Source organism: Dama dama, chromosome 23 (assembly GCF_033118175.1).
Source record: "Dama dama isolate Ldn47 chromosome 23, ASM3311817v1, whole genome shotgun sequence".
Taxonomy (NCBI): Eukaryota; Metazoa; Chordata; class Mammalia; order Artiodactyla; family Cervidae; genus Dama; species Dama dama.
In genome coordinates, this window is record NC_083703.1 from 8,324,102 (window position 1) to 8,344,738 (window position 20,637).

Here is a 20,637-nt window from a genome sequence, read left to right on the forward strand (position 1 = left end):
CTAGGTCATATGGCAGTTCTATTTCCAGTTTTTTAAGGAGTCTGTACACTGTTCTCCATAGTGGCTGTACTAGTTTGCATTGCCACCAACAGTGTAAGAGGGTTCCCTTTTCTCCACACCCTCTCCAGCATTTATTGCTTGTAGACTTTTGGATAGCAGTCATCCTGACTGGCGTGTAATGGTACCTCATTGTGGTTTTGATTTTCATTTCTCTGATAATGAGTGATGTTGCGCATTTTTTCATGTGTTTGTTAGCCATCTATGTCTTCTTTGGAGAAATGTCTGTTTAGATCTTTGGCCCATTTTTTGATTGGGTCATTTATTTTTCTGGAATTGAGCTGCATGAGCTGTTTGTATATTTTTGAGATTAATTATTTGTCAGTTGCTTCATTTACTATTATTGTCTTCCTCTCTGAAGGCTGTCTTTTCAACCTTTCTTATAGTTTCCTTCATTGTGAAAAAGCTTTTAAGTTTAATTAGGCCCCATTTATTTATTTTTGCTTTTATTTCTATTACTCTGGGAGGTGGGTCATAAAGGATCTTGCTATGATTTATGTCAGAGAGTGTTTTGCCTATGTTCTCCTCTAGGAGTTTTATAGTTTCTGGTCTTACATTTAGATCTTTAACCCATTTTGAGTTTATTTTTGTGTATGGTGTTAGAAAGTGTTCTAGTTTCATTCTTTTACAAGTGGTTGACCAGTTTTCCCAGCACCACTTGTTAAAGAAACTGTCTTGCATCTCTTACTGCCCCCAAACACTCCACTTAGGCAAGTAGACACTACCCCAACTCAACAGGTTCCATGCACACTCATTGTCTACCCCCATGTCTCCTTCTGATCCCCTCTTTCTTCTTATCCACATCCCAGCAACATTCCTCACAGGTACTGTCATGATCTCTTCCTTGACTTTATACCTAACCAGTTATGAAATTTCATCAAATCTATTTCCTGAGGCTCTCAGCCCCTTTTCCTGGAGTCTGGACAAGTAAGGAAGGAAGGAATCCCCTTACATATTCCTATGTTGTGGAAAGAACCAGGAGGTGGATCTTAACTGGGTCGGCAGGTCACCAGGAATGCTGGAGATGGATGCAGTTCAAAGGTCATGCACAGAACAGAATGCAGGAAGGGAGCCAAAGGTTGGCACTGGCCATCATCAGATCTAGGACTGGTGTGGGCACAGAGTGAGGTCACGATCTCAGGAGCAGGGATGGAGTCTGTCTCATTCATCTAGGAATTCCCAACAGATTAGCATGTTGCCGGTTCATAGAAGACACCCAATTAGTGCCCTGTGCTCCCAAATACAAGGCATTTGTTATATCCTTCACGTTCCATCCCAGACCTTATGTTAAGCAATGCTCTCTCACTTTCATTGTTTTAAACCATCAGGTAGCACTTGGGGAAGATACTAGACAAAAGCAACATCCAGTAACATTGGTTTGGGTTGTCTAGAGAGGACACTATTGCCAAAACTCGGCTTCTAGTCCCCAGTGTCAAATAGAAATGCAGAGACAGAGTTTGGGGTGAAGTAGAAAAGAATAGTATTATTGCTGTGTCAGGCAGAGGGGCCACAGCGGGCTTCCAAACTGTGTGTCCCACCCTGGAGGGTATAGTGAGGACTCTCACAGTGTTTAAGGGGCAGGGCATGGTCAGCTCATGGGCACTCTTCTATTGGCTGGTGGTGAGGTACCCAGCAGTCAGCATCATCAACCTTCTGGTTCCAAGCAGTCTGGGGTCTACATGCTGATGAGCAGCCTGCAGCTAACTTCTCCCACCTGACAGAGGTTTTCAGTATCTGCAAAATAGCTCAAAGGACCTGGCTTAGAATATTATCTATAGTATTGAGGAAAAGCTAAAGGTCCCTGAATTTACTGAATGGCTAAAGTAATATTATTTTGCTTTGATTGACTATTTTCCTTTCTTTCTCCATTTTCTCCCTTCTCTGATTAAATTTACTCTTTGACTTTAGTTTTTCTACAGATAAAAGGCAGGGGGAGGACATGGGTGGAGGTCTATTCTGAGAAGGCTTTATAGGGTCCTGCTCAATTGCAACACTGGTATAATGGATAAATAAGGAGTCAACCATTTTAATAAGATTTAATAATACTTTGTGGGCTTTTGACTGAACAACACAAGTGTAAAATATCATTACAAAAAGGCTTTTCAAAAATTACTTTAAAACCAAGTAATGTAAATCAAAAATATTCTTCTATCAGGTAGACTTTTTTGATTGTCAGAACTAAGTCTCACAGATTCCAAAAATACTTGCAACTACAACAGTGTAGATGAAATAAAAGCATAAGGGTAGAACACTGTGTTGGTGGAATCAAATGGTGCTTATACTATGAGAGTAACAAAGACATTATTTCAAATTAGCATGATTTTTATATAATTTGCTATTGTTCAGTTGCCCGGTCATGTCCAACTCTTTGTAACCCCATGAATTGCACCATGCCAGGACTCTCTGTCCCACACCATCTCCCAAAGTTTGCCCAAGTTCATGCCCATTGCATCGGTAATGTCATCCTTCCATATCATCCTCTGATGCCCTCTTCTCCTTCTGCCCTCAATCTTTCCAAGCATCAGAGACTTTTCCAATGAGTCAGCTGTTCACATCAGATGACCAAAATCCTGGAGTTTCAGCTTTAGCATCAATCCTTCCAGTGAGTAGTCAGGGTTTATTTCCCTTAAGATTGACTGGTTGGATCTCCTTACTGTCCAAGGGACTCTCAGGAGTCTTCTCCAGCACCACAGTGCAAAAGCATCAGTTCTTTGGCACCCCACCTTCTTTACAGTCCAACTCTCACAACCGTACATGACCACTGGGAAAACCGTAGCCTTGACTAGATGGACACTTGTCAGCAGAGTAATGTCTCTGCTTTCCAACATGCTGTCTAGGTTTATCATAGCTTTCCTGCCAAGAAGCAAATGTAGTCTGATTCCAGGGCTACAGTCACATCCGCAGTGATTTTAGAGCCTAAGAAGAAAGCTTTCTCCCACCTTTTCTCCCTCTATTTGCCATGAAGTGATGGGACTGGGTGCCATGATCTTCGTTTGTTTGTTTTGTTTTGTTTTTAATATTTAGCTCTAAGCCAGCTCTTTCACTCTCTTCCTTCACCCTCATCAAGAGGCTCTTTAGTTCCTCTTTGCTTTCTGCCAGTAGAGTGGCACCATCTGCATATCTGAGGTTGTTGATGTTTCTCCCGCCTATCTTGATTCCAGCTTGTAACTCATCCAGCCTGGCATTTCTCTTGATGTGCTCAACGTATAGATTAAGCAACAGAGTGACAACAGACAGCCCTGTCATACTCCTTTCTCAATTTTGAACCAATCAATTGTTCCATACAGGGTTCTAACTGTTGCTTCTTAACCCACATACAGGTTTCTCAGGAGACAGGTAAGATGGTCTGGTATTCCCATCTCTTTAAGAGCTTTCCACAGTTTATTGTGATCCACACCATCAAAGGCTTTGGCATAATCAATAAAACAGAGGTCCATGTTTTTCTGGAACTCCCTAACTTTCTCTATAATCCAGCAAATGTTGGCTGTTTGATCTCTGGTTCCTCTTCCTTTTCTAAATCCAGTTCAGACATCTGGAAGTTCTTGGTTTGCATAATGCTGAAGCCTAGCATGCAAGATTTTAAGCATGATCTTACTAGCATGGGAGATGAGTGCAATTGTCCGATGGTTAACACATTCTTTAGTACTACCCTTCTTGGGAATTGGGATAAGGATTGACCTTGTCCAGTCGTCTGTCCACTGCTCAGTCTTCCAGATTTGCTGACATATTGAGTGCAACACCTTGATGGCATCATCCTTTAGGGTTTTGAATAGTTCTACTGGAATTCTGTCTCATCCACTAGCTTTATTAACAGCAGTGCCTCCTAAGGCCCACAAGACTTTGCTCTCAGAATGTCTGGCTCTGGGTGGCTGACCACACCACCATAGCCATCTGGTTCATTTGGGCCTTTTTTATACAATTCTTCCATGTATTCTTTCCAACTCTTCTTGATCTCTTCAGCATCTGCTAGGTCTTTACAGTTTACGTCCTTTATTGTGCCCATCTTTAGGCAAAATATTCCCTGAATAGCTCCAATTTTCCTGACGAGATCTCTTGTTTCTCCCCTTCTGCTGTTTTATTCTGCTTTTACACACTGTTCACTGAAGAAGGTCTTCTTGCTCTCTGTGCTTTCCTTTGGAAATCTGCGTTTAGTTTGAGGCACCTTGCACTTTCTCCCTTGCTTTTCACTTCTCTTCTCTCCTTAACTGTTTGTAAGGGCTTCTCAGATAAATAACCATGTGGCCTTCTTGTTTTTCTGCTTCTTTGGGATGGTTTTGTTTACTGCCTCCTATACAATATTACGGACCTCTATCCATAGTTCTTCAGGCGCACTGAAGAACTAACCCCTTGAAGCTATTCATTACCTCCACTGCATATTCATAGGAATTTGATTTAAGTTGTACCTGGCTGGCCTAGTGGTTTTCCCTGCTTTCTTTAGTTTAAGCATGAATTTTACTATGAGAAGCTGATGCTCTGAGCCACAGTTAGCTCCAGCTCTTGTTTTTGCTGACTGTGTATGCTTCTCCATTTCAGCTACAAAGAAGGTAATCAATATGGTCTCAGTATTGACCATTTTTTGATGTCCACGTGTAAAGTCATCTCTTGCATTGTTGAAGAAGGTTATTTGCTATGACTGGTGCTTTCTCTTCGCAGAATTCTGTTAGCCTTTGCCCTGCTTCATTTTGTCCTCCAAGGCCAAACTTACTTGTTACTGCAGCTATCTCTTGACTTCCTACTTTTGTATTCCAATCCCCAATGATGAATAGAACCTCTTTTTTGGTGTTAGTTCTAGGAGTTCTTCTAGGTCTTCAAAGAACTGATCAACTTCAGCTTCTTCAGCATTTGTGGTAGGGGCATAGACTTGTATTACTGTGATGTTGAAATGAAAAGAGATCATTCTGTAATTTTTGAGGCTGCACCCAAGTACTGCATTTCTGACTTTTGTTGATTATGAAGGCTATTCCATTTCTTCTATGGGACTCTTGCCACAGTAGTAAACATAATGTTCATCTGAATTAAATTCGCCCATTCCTGTCCATTTTAGTTTACTGATTCCTAAAGATGTCTATGTTTATTCTTACCGTCTCCTGCTTAACCACATTCAATTTTCCTTGATTCATGGACCTAAAATTCCATGTTCCTATGCAACACTGTTCTTTGCAGCATCAGATTTTACTTTTATCACCAGACACATCCACAACTGAGCATCATTTCTGCTTTGACCCAGCCACTTCATCCTTTCTGGAGCTATTAGTAGTTCTCCTCCACTCTTCCCCAGTACCATATTGGACACATTCAGACCTGAAGGACTCATCTTTTGTTGTCATATCTTTTTGTCCTTTTATACAATTTATGAGGTTCTCACGGCAAGTATACTGGGATGGTCTGCCATTTTCCCCTCTACTGGATCACGTTTCGTCAGAAATCTCTGCTATGACCCAGCCATCTTGGGTGGCCATACACGGCATGGTCCTGCATGATATTTTATATAATGTGTCAATCTAAATATATATGTGTAGGCTAAATTAGTAAGTTAAGTATTAGTAGGCACTTTACAGTTTCCTGTAAATCACTAAAGGTGATCAAAACACTTGTTACGGGTCATCTCATTCAGAAATGGAGAATCTGAGGAATGCATTATCTATGTTGAATTAAAAAATGGATGAATGCATAAATATTTATTAATTACTAACATTAGGAATAATTTATTCACTAATGCTTTGAGCAAGCATTAAGCTACTATGTGCAAATTAGTTAACCAGAAATAAGAATGGTTTGATTTAAATATAGGTCAGAAATGGTATGGACCTAACAGAAGCAGAAGATATTAAGAAAAGGTGGCAAGAACAAGTAGAAGAACTATACAAAAAATGATCTTAATGACCCAGATAACAGCAATGGTGTGATCACTCACCTAGAACTAGACAAACTGGAGTGCAAAGTCAAGTGGGCCTTAGGAAGCATCACTACAAACAAAACTAGTGGAGGTGATGGAATTCCAGTTGAGCTATTTCAAATCCTAAAGATGATGCTGTGAAAGTGCTGCACTCAACATGCTGGCAAATTTGGAAAACTCAGCAGTGGCCACAGGACTGGAAAAAGTCAGTTTTCATTTCAATCCCAAAGAAAGGCAAATACCAAAGAATGTTCAAACTACTGCACAATTACACTCACCTCACATGCTATAAAAGCAATGCTCAAAATTCTCCAAGCTAGGCTTCAACAGTATGTGAACTAAGAACTTACAGATGTTCAAGCTGGACTCAGAAAAGGCAGAGGAACCAGAGATTAATTTGCCAACATCTGTTGGATCATAGAAAAAGCAAAAGAGTTCCAGAAAAACATCTACTTCTGCTTTATTGACTACACCAAAGCCTTCGGCTGTGTGGATCACAACAAACCATGGAAAATTCTTAAAGAGTTAGGACTACCAGAGCACTTTACCTGTCTCTTGAGAAATCTGCATGCAGGTCAAAAAGCAACAGTTAGAATGGGACATGGAACAACGGACTGGTTCCAAACTGGGAAAGGAGTAGATCAAGGCTATATATCGTCACCCTGTTTATTTAACTTATATGCAGAGTACATCATATGAAATGCCAAGTAGAATGAAGCACAAGATAGAATCAAGATTGCTGGGAGAAATATCAATAACCTCAGATATGCAGATGACACCACCCTTATGGCAGAAAGCAAAGAGGAACTGAAGAGCCTTTTGATGAAAGTGAAAGAGGAGAGTGAAAAAGCTTAAAACTCAGCATTCAAAAAATGACTATCATGGCATCTGGTCCCATCACTTCATAGCAAATAGATGGAGAAACAATGGAAACAGTGAGAGACTTTATTTTCTTTGGCTCCAAAATCACTGCAGATGGTGACTGAAGCCATGAAATTAAAAGACACTTACTCCTTGGAAGAAAAGCTATGACCCACCTAGACAGCCTATTAAAAAGCAGAAACATTGCTTTGCCAACAACGGTCCATCTAGTCAAACCATGGTTTTTCCAATAGTCATGTATGAATGTGAGAGTTGGACCATAAAGAAAGCTGAGCACCAAGAATTGATGCTTTTGAACTGTGGTCTTGGAGAAGACTCTTGAGAGTCCCTTGGACTGCAAGGAGATGCAACCAGTCCATCCTAAAGGAGGTCAGTCCTGGGTGTTCATTGGAAGGACTGATGCTGAAGCTGAAACTCCAATACTTTGGCCACCTCATGCAAAGAGTTGACTCATTAGAAAAGACCCTGATGCTGGGAGGGATTGGGGGCAGGAGGAAAAGGGGACAACAAAGGATCAGATGGTTGGATTTCATCACTGACTCATTGGACGTGAGTTAGAGCAAGCCCCAGGAGTTGGTGATGGACAGGGAAGCCTGTTGTGCTGCAATCCATGGGGTTGCAAAGAGTCGGATGTGACTGAGTGACTGAACTGAACTGAACTGGACTGATATTTGAAAGTCTACTTGCCACTGACATTTGCTGCTTATTGTTTAGTCACTAAGTCATGTCTGACTCTTTTGTTACCCCATGGACTGTAGCCCGCAAGTTTGCTCTGTCCATGGGATTTCCCAGGCAAGAATACTGGAGTGGGTTGCCATTTCCTTCTGCAGGGTATCTTCCCAATCCAGGATCAATTTTCTGGTAGAGTCTTTAGGGTTTTCTATGTAGAGGATCATGTCATCTGCAAACAGTGAGAGTTTCACTTCTTCTTTTCCTATCTGGATTCCTTTTACTTCTTTTTCTGCTCTGATTGCTGTGGCCAGAACTTCCAACACTATGTTGAATAGTAGTGGTGAGAGTGGGCACCCTTGTCTTGTTCCTGATTTCAGGGGAAATGCCTTCAATTTTTCACCATTGAGGGTGATGCTTGCTGTGGGTTTGTCATATATAGCTTTTATCATGTTGAGGTATGTTCCTTCTATTCCTGCTTTCTGGAGAGTTTTAATCATAAATGGATGTTGAATTTTGTCAAAGGCTTTCTCTGCATCTATTGAGATAATCATATGGTTTTTATCTTTCAATTTGTTAATGTGGTGTATTACATTGATTGATATGTGGATATTAAAGAATCCTTGCATTCCTGGGATAAAGCCCACTTGGTCGTGGTGTATGATTTTTTTAATATGTTGTTGGATTCTGTTTGCTAGAATTTTGTTAAGGATTTTTGCATCTATGTTCATCAGTGATATTGGCCTGTAGTTTTCTTTTTTTGTGCATCTTTGTCTGGTTTTGGAATTAGGGTGATGGTGGCCTCATAGAATGAGTTTGGAAGTTTACCTTCTGCAATTTTCTGGAAGAATTTGAGTAAGATAGGTGTTAGCTCTTCTCTAAATTTTTGGTAGAATTCAGCTGTGAAGCCATCTGGTCCTGGGCTTTTGTTTGCCGGAAGATTTCTGATTACAGTTTCAATTTCCTTGCTTCTGATGGGTCTGTTAAGATCTTCTATTTCTTCCTGGTTCAGTTTGGGAAAGTTATACTCTTCTAAGAATTTGTCCATTTCTTCCAAGTTGTCCATTCTATTGGCACAGAGCTGCTGGTAGTAGTCTCTTATGATCCTTTGTATTTCAGTGTTGTCTGTTGTGATCTCTCCATTTTCATTTCTAATTTTGTTAATTTGGTTCTTCTCCCTTTGTTTCTTAACGAGTCTTGCTAACGGTTTGTCAGTTTTGTTTATTTTTTCAAAAAACCAGCTTTTAGCTTTGTTGATTTTTGCTATGGTCTCTTTAGTTTCTTTTGCATTTATTTCTGCCCTAATTTTTAAGATTTCTTTCCTTCTACTAACCCTGGGTTCTTAATTTCTTCCTTCTCTAGTTGCTTTAGGTTTAGAGTTAGGTTATTTATTTGACTTTTTTCTTGTTTCTCGAGGTAAGCCTGTAATGCAACTCCTGCAGCTCAATTCCAGAAAAATAAATGACCCAATCAAAAAATGGGCCAAAGAGCTAAACAGACATTTCTCCAAAGAAGACATACAGATGGCTAACAAACACATGAAAAGGTGCTCAACATCACTCATTATCAGAGAAATGAAAATCAAAACCACAATGAGGTACCATTACACGCCAGTCAGGATGGCTGCTATCCAAAAGTCTACAAGCAATAAATGCTGGAGAGGGTGTGGAGAAAAGGGAACCCTCTTACACTGTTGGTGGCAATGCAAACTAGTACAGCCACTATGGAGAACAGTGTGGAGATTTCTTAAAAAACTGGAAATAGAACTGCCATATGACCCAGCAATCCCACTGCTGGGCATTCACACTGAGGAAACCAGATCTGAAAGAGACACGTGCACCCCAATGCTCATCGCAGCACTGTTTATAATAGCCAGGACATGGAAGCAACCTAGATGCCCATCCGCAGATGAATGGATAAGGAAGCTGTGGTACATATACACCATGGAATATTACTCAGCCATTAAAAAGAATTTATTTGAATCAGTTCTAATGAGATGGATGAAACTGGAGCCCATCATACAGAGTGAAGTAAGCCAGAAAGATAAAGAACATTACAGTATACTAATGCATATATATGGAATTTAGAAAGATGGTAACAATAACCCTATATGCAAAACAGAAAAACAGACACAGATGTACAGAACAGACTTTTGGACTCTGTGGGAGAAGGCGAGGGTGGGATGTTTTGAGAGAACAGCATTGAAACATGTATATTTTCAAGGGTGAAACAGATCACCAGCCCAGGTTCGATGCATGAGACAAGTGCTCGGGGCTGGTGCACTGGGAAGACCCAGAGGGATGGGGTGGGGAGGGAGGTGGGAGCGGGGATCGGGATGGGGAACACATGTAAATCCATGGCTGATTCATGTCAATGTATGGCAAAAAACACTACAATATTGTAAAGTAATTAGCCTCCAACTAACAAATGGAAAAATAGATAAATTTAAAAAAATATTGACAACACCAAAAAAGAAAAAAGAAAGATTACTCCAATCCAGGATCAAACCTGCAGCTCCTGCGTTTCAGGTAGATTTTTTACTGCTGTCCCTCTAGAGAAATATTTTCGTTAACTTTTTACTAAGAAAAATTTCAAGCATGCAGAAAAGTGGAAAAATTATATAACAGTCCCCAGTAAAGCCTCTAATGCATCTAGATTCAACATTCTCCCAAAATTGCTTTATGTATGTGTTTAATTTTTGATGAACCATTTGAAAGAGAACAGTTATAACACTTCACCCTCCTTAAGCCTTCAGCATGCATTAACAAAGATTAAAACATCTTCTCACACAACTTACAACTACCATCACTCCTAACAAAAATAACAAATCCTCAAAAATATACACTTCCTGTCCACATTTGTTCAAAAATATGTGCTTTTACCATTTTTTTTTTTTACAATAAAAGAGGATCTAGTGGAAAAACATACAGTACACTTCAGTCTCTTAAGTCCCCTCTCCCACCCGTCATTCTTTTCTCCGCAGCTTGACTGAGGTGTAGTTAATAAATAATAATTGTATGTATTTGAGGTATACAAGTTATTATTGTATACATAATTGTATACATTATAATGTATACATTGTATACATATGTATACATTATTAAATTATCACCACAGTGAAGCTATCATCTCACTTAGCTATGCGTGTGAGTGTATGTGTGTGTGAGATGAGGACAATTTAGATCTACTGTCTTAGCAAATTCAAGTATGCTATACAATATTACTACCTATAGGTACCATGCTGTACAGTAGGCCCCAGAATTTCTTCATCCTATCACTGAAGACGTGTACCTTTGGACCAGCATCTCACCATTTATCCCACCCATGGTCTGGAAGTCACCAGTTTACTCTCTATTTCTGTGAGCTCAATTTTTTTGATTCCACATGTAAGTGAGATCATGCAGCATTTGTCTTCCTGAGTCTGGCTTATTTCACTCAGTATTATGTAATCTAGGTTCATCCACATTGTCACAAACGACAGAATTTTCTTGTGTGTGTGGCTGAATGATATTTACCGTGTGTGTATACACAGCCACATTTTCCTCATTCATTCATCCTTTGATCAACAGATTGTTTCTATGTCTTGGCTATTGTGAATAATGTTCCAATAAACATGGAAATACAAATATCTCTTCAACATACCGATTTCACTTCCTAGGAATATACACCCAGAAGTGGGATAGCTGGATCATATAGGAGTTCTTTTAATTTTTGGAGGAACCCCCACACTGTTTTCCATACTGATCGTACCAATTTACATTCCCACCAGCAGTGTACAACGTTCCCTTTTCTCCACATCCTTATCAACACTTGTTACCTCTCTCTCTCTCTTTTATTTTGTAATAACAGCCATGTCTGCACATGCCAGGTGATATCTCTTTGTGACTTTGATTTGCATTCCCAGATGATTAATGATGTCGAACACATCTTCATGGAACTGTTAGCTATTTGGATGTCTTCTTTATTTATTCAGGCCCTCTTCCTATTTTTGATTGAATTGTTTGAGTTGAATGAGTTCCTTATTATTATTATTAACCCCTTATCAGGTGTGATCTGCAAATATTTATTTATCTTATGCGGTTTGCAAATATTTTCTCTCATTCTGTAGGTTGACTTTTCATTTTGTTGATCATTTCTTTTGCTGAACAAAAATTTTTGGTTTCATGTAGTCCCACTTGTTTATGTTTTGCTTTAAAAAACCAAGTCATGGGACTTTCCTGGTGGTCCAGTGGATAAGAATCTGCCTTGCAATACAGGGCATGCAGGTTTGATCCCTGTTCTGGGAACTAAGATCCCACATGCTGTGGAGCAACTAAGCTTGAGCTCCACAAGTGCACCACAGTGAAAGATCCTGCAAATAAACAAATAAAAATTGAAAAACAAAACAAAACAAAACACAAGTCAGTTGTCACATAGAAAGTCCCGTATTGTGGATTATCTGATTATCTCATCATGAAGTTATTTACCTGATATTCCTTGTAAAATGGAATTTAGATATTAGAGTTTCACTAAATTCAGCTTAAATATGTCATCAGTATATTGAATATTACATCATGATAAGAGTATAGAATGGTGAGTTGTCCTAACATCTCTGATGTAATTTGATTACCTGATTAAGATTGTTTTGTGATTAAGGAGTAATTTACAGGGTGATACTTTGGTATCTTGCAAAAGCCCTATTCCTCACTAATTTTTCACTTAATGGATTTAGAATCTGTTCATAATTTTTGCCTGAATCAATTATGTCTTTAAGAGTTGAGGAATAAAATGTACATTGCTGATTACCTTCTTCGGTGATCAACTCCAAGTATTTTCATAATCTTAAGTGTGCTCTTTGACATGTAAAAGATTGAAAGTTCAAAATTTTCAGTATCATGGTTCATTGTAATGGAAGAGTGCTAATTTTCCATTTCCATTTTTCTTTTCAGCAAAATGGAAATTCAAATTTTTGCAAGCCATTTGTGGAATCCTTTGAGGAAGCACCTCTTCATGTTATGGTTTTCACTTACTTGGGATATGGAATTGGAACGCTGTTTGGCTATCTCAGGGACTTTCTGAGGAACTCGGGAATAGAAAAATGCAATGCAGCCGTGGAGAGAGAAGAACAAAAGGTAAGCATGAGCAGCTCCATGAGTCTTTGTCAATGCCAATTCTTCTCTGAAGTGTTCTCACAAGTGGTAATGCATGTACAGATCCTGAGAAGAGTGATATGCTCAGCAACAACTCAAGGCAAATTCTATTCCCCTGCACCCCGTAAGACCCCCCAAAGTTACCCATGTATTCATGGACTTGTTTTCTTTACAATATTTATTGAGCAATTACTAGTTGCCAAGCTAAACTAAAGGTTTCCATATACATTGCCATAAATATAATTGTTAAAACAATCCCATGAGATAGATATCAAAATAGCATATTAGAGGTGAAAAGTCAAAATAGGAAAGTGAGAGTATGAATGGGACTGTATTCTGGTCTTCTGGTTGTAAGCTGAGTATTATTTATATTCTATCCTGGAATAGGAAAGTGTGCTTGAATGACAGGTGAGACTTTTATTTCACCTAGGTCAGAGTTTCTCAACTTTGGCACTATTGACATCTCAAACTGGATTACTCTTTGATGTGGGAGGCATTGCAGGATTTTTAACAGCATCCCTGACCTTGACCCACAAGATGCAATTAGAACATACTTGTGACAATCAAAATGTCTCCAGACATTGCCAAATGCCTTACAAAGTGGAATATCACCCTCAGTGTAGACCCACTGATCTAGATATTTTCAATAGTGAATGTATAAATGTCTACATCATCTCCTTTTCACATAGAGCTAACAGGACAACTTGGAAAATATACAGGAATCTGTGAAGAGCCTGTGTCCTTTTACCATGTTTTCCAAAATTGGTTCAAATGATATACAATGCCATGAATCTCTTTTTCCTAAAACTTGCTTTAAAATATACAATTGTGGCTGCAGATTATTCCACATGATGGAGCCTTGAACCCATCTAAGTAAGGCATCAATGACACATGTACTAGGAGAATCTCAAATCCTATAACTTACTGACCAGTACCCATAGTAAGCTAAACTCTTATTATAGCAACGTAACCATGAACAGGTCATGTAGAACACTTATTTTGAAATTACCAAATTGGAATTAAGTTAAGCATATCTTAAGGGGAAAATCAGGCCCAGTTTGACTGTTGAACTCTCTCTTACCTTTAGCAAGTATTAAGTCACATGCTCTATACCAAGAGCATGCGTACTATGTCGCTTCAGTCACGTCAGACTCTGCAACCCCATGGACTGTTGCTGGCCAATCCCCTCTGTCCATGGGGTTCTTCAGGCAAGAATACTTGAGTGGGTTACCATGTCTTCCTCCAGGGGATCTTCCTGACCCAGGAATCGAACCCACATCTCACGTCTCCTGCATTGGCAGGCTAATTCTTTACCACTAATGCCAACTGGGAAGCCCCTATACCAAGTAAGGGGGACTAATAGAGAAGAAAATATAGGTCCTTCCAGCAGAAAATTTGAAGTCTGGTATGGAAAAAAAGACTCATGAGCAAAGCAAATGATAAAAAGTGAAGAGGGAGGAAGTTGATATGGGAAACAGGGATCTGTGCCCTGTGATTCTCTTAGGAAGTTAGGAAGGCGTTATGCTGGGACTTAATGGTGAGCAGGTCTTTGCCTATTGGGCAAGGTACAATGGAAGACACTCTAAGAGGGCTGCTTGTGTCAAGCAGGTCAGATTCATTTGGAGTGTGTATTTTGTGCCAGGCACTATACAACAGTCTGGAAATATAGAAATAACTAAGGCAGATAATGGTTTTGGAGAGCTAACCACAAAAGAAGCAATTGCAGTGGAATTTGATAAGAGGTATCATAGAGGTAAGTAGATGACATCAAGGAGGCAAAGAATAGAAACATTTAACCTGGATTTGGTGTTCAGTGAAGCCTGCTGGGGGGAAGAGAAACTTAAATTGACATCTAAAGACGGAAAAGTAAGTAATAAGGCAATGAATGCGGCAAGATGAGCTGGAAGGAGTCTTCAGGGAAAGGAAATGTGTGAAGTGGCCCAGAGATAAGAGAAAGCATTGAACGTTTAAGAAACTGAGGAATTCTAATGATCAGAATGTTGTGAGAGTGGGATTACGTGGGGAGAAAGACTGCTTGAGAGGCAAGCAGAGACCTTATTATAAGGGGTTTTTATAAGCCATAGACATTTGTTATAAGAACAATGGGAAGGCATTGAAGGATTTCAGGCAGAGGAATGCAGATTTGCAGATTAGAAAGATCATGTTTACTGCAATGTAAAAAATGGATTGCAGGAGGGACAACACAGGGACCAAAAAAAAAAAAAAAAAAAATCCAATGAAGAGGCTAAGGCAGAAGTCCAAGTTGATAAAAATTCTAGATGATACCTTGGGCTGGGCCCAGGTTAGTGGTAGGTGATGAGAGACAGGCCAAGAGATGCTTAAGGGTTGGAATTAGGACTACCCCACCAGAGAAAAGAATGAAATCATTCCCATTTGCAGTAGCATGGATGGACCTAAAATCTATCGTAGTAAGTGAAGTAAGTTGGACAGACAAATATCATAATATAACTTATATGTAGAATCTAAATAAATGATACAAATGAAGTTATTTACAAACAGAAATAGACTCACAGACATAAAAGACAAATTTATGGTTACCAAAGGGGAAATGGAGAGTGGAGGGATAACAGAAGAGTTTGGGATTATCAGATATACACTACTGTATATAAACTAGATAAATGACAAGGACCTACTCGATAGCACGGGGAAGTATTAATATAGTCAACATCTTGTAATAATCTAAATGGAAAAAATCTGAAAAATAATATTTATCTAATTAGATAGATAGATCTATATCTATTCTGTATAACTGGATCACTTTGCTTAAACCTGAAACTAACACAACATTGTAAATCAACTGTACTTCAATTTAAAAAAAAAAAGAGGTAGAGTTAGGGATGATTGATTTGACTTGGGGAATTACAGAGATGTACAAATCAAAGCCCACACTTGGGCTACAACTTGGGCAACTGGATACAAAGAAGGCGGTATCACATTGAGATGGGGAATAGAGAAGGAAGATGGAGTTGGAGGGGAACGTGATCAATTCACTTTGAAACAAGCTGAGTTGAAAGAATCGACAGCCAGATATAGAGGTCTAGACCTCCAGAGAAAAGTCTGAGATGGATGCTGTAGCATCTTCAGTACCCTGGAGCATATTAAATTAATAAAAACCATAGGAGTGGATATGACCTCCCTATGGAAGAGGTCTATGGAAGAGGAAGAGAAAAAGAAAAAGGGTGTGAAGAGGACAGAGAACTTTAGAGAATGTTATAAGTGGCAGAGATGGAATTCCAACTCAAGACTAGAAGCAATGTGACAATAAAAATCCTTATAATAGTCTAGGAAGGAGATAATATGTGCTTGAGTTGGGGAAGAGGCAGATGGAATGAAGAAAAGGAAGTTGGTTATAAAGATATTTAGGAGGTATAATCAACAAGTCTTGGTTGCTGAGTATATGGACAATAAGACAGAGGAAGAAACCAGGATAATCTCAAATTTCTTCTTTGGTCAGATACAGGAATGTCAGCGGCACACCCATCACTTGAGGACTGAGTTAATAATACTAAGTGAAAAGATTAAAAAAAAAAAAGCAAAATCTCCCTCCAAAAGAGCACTAAAAAAATCTCAGACCCAGAGCACTTGCTATCTCAACAGACTTGATTAATAATCAAGACACTAACAAGGAAAAAAGACAACCCAGACAGATACAAGGTTTCAATATTTTGCTTCAATTCTTCTTTTAACCCTTTAAAGACAACTTTAGAGTTGAATTGCAATGTATTAAAGATCTCCAGCTATAGTACTTTCTCAGTGATGGTCATGGCCCAACTTTGCTAAATCCAGAATAGGATGTCAGAAAATATAATCAAAGGCATATCAAGCATTGTCAGGGATTTAAAAAACTTCAAGAACAGCTGCGTGTCTCAGTCCCTGTGGCCCCTGCTGGTATAAGACTTATCAGTTGCAATACCATGCTTCCGTTAGACCCAGGTAGTCCCAGAGCCCTACAAGTAAAGCCCAGATATTTCTGGCTCATCCCCAGAGATTTTTACTCCCACGTATAACAAAAACGGTTCAGCAAACTGGAACTAGAAAATTTGGACATAAATCTCCAAATGTTTGCATGACTTAAAGCTTGCTCTTTCTTATCCATACTTGGCAATTCTAAAACAACAGCAGGATTGGTGCAGCGTGACTTTCTCCGGAGTGTTTTGAAGGATGGGGTTGAGGAAGGTCACTGGGTGTGAGGCATGGTTTTGTCCAAAGCAAACAGACAGCCCAGTGCTGGGCTTCCTGTTTGGGTCTGGGTGGGTCCAAAATGAGAGTTTCCCTGGGAACCCAACATATTAGCCAGCAGCTTGTGGGGTGGGAACGGTTCAGTCCCTTCATTCTCTTCTCAGTTAACAACCAACATGATCTTTTTAAACCCAAGTCGGTTCACATGAGCATCTCTGGCCGAAAGCCTTTAATGCTTTCGTTTCTCGCTCAGAGTAAGAGCCAGAACTCGTCGAGGTGCTACAGAACCGCCCCCTCGATGAGCCCTGCCCCTGTCCCACAAGCCTCTTCCTCTTCCTCAAACACAGCCCCTCACACCTACCGCAAGGATTTCTCCTTTGCCTTTGCCTCTGCTCAGAATGATCCCTCTTCCTTCAGGTATCAGCACAGCTCACCCCCTCACTTTCTTCATTAAATCCATCTGGAAATCACCAGCTTTAAAGGCAGCAGGGGTCACCAGCAGTGGTATCCCCAGACTCCCCAACCAAGCTTGGTTCCAAATACCTCCTGGCTGCTTCTCAAAATCAAATGTACCCTCACAAGAAAGGCATATTTCCCACTATTGCATCTAGATTTGGGGAAAAAACTTCAAAATCAAAGTTTGAGAAATAGGTTGTAAAATAAGACCATTAGTAAAATCAGATTATAACCACCCATGGTGAGTTTTCAGGTCAACATTTATTTTGTTGTTGTTGTTCCGTGTTTTGTTGTTTAGTCTCTAGGTCGTGTCTGACTCTTCTGCAACCCCCCATGGACTGTAACCTGTCAGGCTCCTCTGTCCATAGGATTTCCCAAGCAAGGATACTAGAGTGGGTTGCCATTTCCTCCTCCAGGGGATCTTCCCAAACCAGGGGTCAAACCTGCATCTCCCGCACTGGAGGTGGGTTCTTTACCACTGAGCCACCTGGGAAGCCCCAGCGTTTATTTGGCTATATACAAATATCCAAATATCCAAACACCCACAGGCATGCAATTTCTGATGTGCCATTAAAATGTTGGCCAATTCATTTTGTTTTACTTCTTTCACGATATAGACCTTTCTGCTTCCCTTAGCAAGAAGGAATCCGCAGTAGTAGGTTTTTAACAAGAGTAGTAGCAAGGATGATGGATCTTGGTAAGGTAGAGCTTTGCTAACATCTATCAACTAGTACTAAGCCAACGTGTGGAATGAGTGGGTTATGACTAGCCTCTTCCTGTGTCTTTTTTCCCTTTCCTCTTTATTATGGAAATAGCCAGCAAAAGCTGTGTTCATCCTCCCTTTCTTTTTTGTGCACTTAGTTACACACATGCTCATTTGCACTCACCCTCTCCCTTCCTTAAGGTATGTTCATAATATACATTTGTGTGTGACTGTCTTTTTTATTTTTTCAAGAAATTGTACACTGAAGATCTTTACCTGCCAGAAGAGAATTACCTTCATTGTTTTTAATAGCTACATGATGGTATTGTATAGTAGGGTTATATGATTTATTTTTATTCTCTTTTTTATTATTGAAAATAATGCTTCAATGACCTCAGATATGCAGATGACACCACCCTTATGGCAGAAAGTGAAGAGGAACTAAAAAGCCTCATGATGAAAGTGAAAGAGGAGAGTGAAAAAGTTGGCTTAAAGCTCAACATTCAGAAAACTAAGATCATGGCATCTGGTCCCCTCACTTCATGGGAAATAGATGGGGAAACAGTGGAAACAGTGTCAGACTTTATTTTGGGGGGCTAAAAAATCACTGCAGATGGTGACTGCAGCCATGAAATTAAAAGACGCTTACTCCTTGAAAGGAAAGTTATGACCAACCTAGATAGCATATTAAAAAACAGAGGCATTACTTTGCCAACAAAGGTCCATCTAGTCAAGGCTATGGTTTTTCCAGTGGTCATGTATGGATGTGAGAGTTAGACTGTGAAGAAAGCTGAGTGCCAAAGAATTGATGCTTTTGAACTATGGTGTTGGAGAAGACTCTTGAGAGTCTCTTGGACTGCAGGGAGATCCAACCAGTCCATCCTAAAGGAGATCAGTCCTGGGTGTTCATTGGAAGGACTGATGCTGGAGCTGAAACTCCAATACTTTGGCCACCTTATGCAAAGAGTTGATTCATTGGAAAAGACCCTGATGCTGGGAGGGGTTGGGGGCAGGAGGAGAAGGGGACGACAGAGGATGAGATGGTTGGATGGCATCACCAACTCGATGGACATGAGTTTGAGTAAATTCCGGGAGTTTGTGATGGACAGGGAGGCCTGGCGTGCTGCGATTCATGGGGTCGCAAAGAGTCGGACATGACTGAGCGACTGAACTGAACTGAACTGATGCATTTATTCAAGGATAACGCATAGAAATGACTTTCTGGGCCCAAGAAATAAACATTTTATCTTCCAAAATATTGGCAAATTGCCTTTAAAAAAGATTGCATAGCATGTCTCTAGTAGTAGGCGAGAGTGCTTGCTTTCTTGTCAGCACTTGATACATTGATATTATCAAAATATTTCTTATTTTTTCTGTTTTGATAAGGGAGCTTTTTTTTTAATGTTCTTGTGTTTTTTTGCATTTCCCTGGTTAATAATGAGACTAAGCTTTTCACATGATTATTTCTCATGTATGCTTACTCTTCTTGAATTACCTATTGATATCATTTGCTCATAATTTTATTAAATTATTTTTCTTATTTATTGAGAGAAGCTCTTTCTATATATCCTTTATCAATAATTTGGCTCTTAAATCTGTTTTAAATATTTTTTCAATTCTATTTCTAGGCTTTTAACTTTTTCTATGCTATATTTAGCCATACATATATCTTTTAATTTTTAAGTCACATGTATCAAACACCTCCTTTATGTTTTCTTTGTTGTTGGTTTTGCTATTTTTTGCTGTCCTTTCTCTTTGTGAAGGGGGAGTAGTTTAGGAAGGCTATTTTCATCTTGTAAGAAAGATAAAAAATTTTCCTATGATTTCATTCAGTACTTTTATAATTTGGAGTATTTATTCATTTAATCTACAAACTCATCTAGGATTTAATTCCTTGTGCTCTAATTGGAGTATTTATTCATTTAATCTACAAACTCATCTAGGATTTAATTCCATGTGCTCTGTGAAGTAGGAGGGCTACTTTTGTTTTACAGAGTTGTGCCAATCCCTACTATATAGCAAAATGACTCAGCTCTATATATATACACACACAATATATATAGTATATATAAAATATAAGAATATAATATAAAATACATATAGAATATAAGAAGATTATATTTTTAATCTTCTTCTCCATTATGGTTTATCACAGGACATTGATAATAGTTCCCTGCACTATACATTAGGACCTTGCTGTTTTCTCACCCTAGATGTAATAGTTTGTATCTACCAACCCCGATCTCACTCTGGACCCCCACACCCCGACAACCACAAGCCTGTCCTCTGTGTCTGTTGAGTCTGTTTCGATTTTACAGATAGGTTCGTTTGTCCCATACTTCAGATTACACATATAAGTGATATCATATGGTATTTGTCTTTCTCTTTCTGATTTGCTTCACTTAGTATAATAATCTCTGGTTCCAGCTATGTTGCTGCAGAAGGCATTATTTTGTTCTTTCTTATGGTTGAGTAATAGTTCATTGTGTATACATGTATCACATCTTTATTCATTCATCTGTGGATGGACGTTTGGATGGTTTCCATGTTTTGGCTATTGTGAATGGTGCTGCTACAAACAGGAGTGCATGTATCTTTACGAATTACAGTTTGTCTGGATATATTCCCAGGAGTGCGATTGCTGA

The 20,637-nt window shown here is 39.3% G+C and overlaps 1 protein-coding gene across 3 annotated transcripts in view; it reads left to right on the forward strand.

Moving 5' to 3' along the window:
* The window catches only part of SPTLC3 (serine palmitoyltransferase long chain base subunit 3), a 156,247-nt gene that overhangs the window by 23,444 nt on the left and 112,166 nt on the right, over nucleotides 1-20,637 (forward strand). For all 3 annotated transcript variants that reach the window (XR_009689985.1, XM_061125950.1, XM_061125951.1), the window contains exon 2: nucleotides 12,433-12,615. Coding sequence is in view for 2 of the 3 variants with exons in the window: in XM_061125950.1 (XP_060981933.1) it covers nucleotides 12,433-12,615 (183 nt within the window). In the remaining variant the exon portion in view is untranslated. The remainder of the gene's footprint in view (nucleotides 1-12,432; nucleotides 12,616-20,637) is intronic.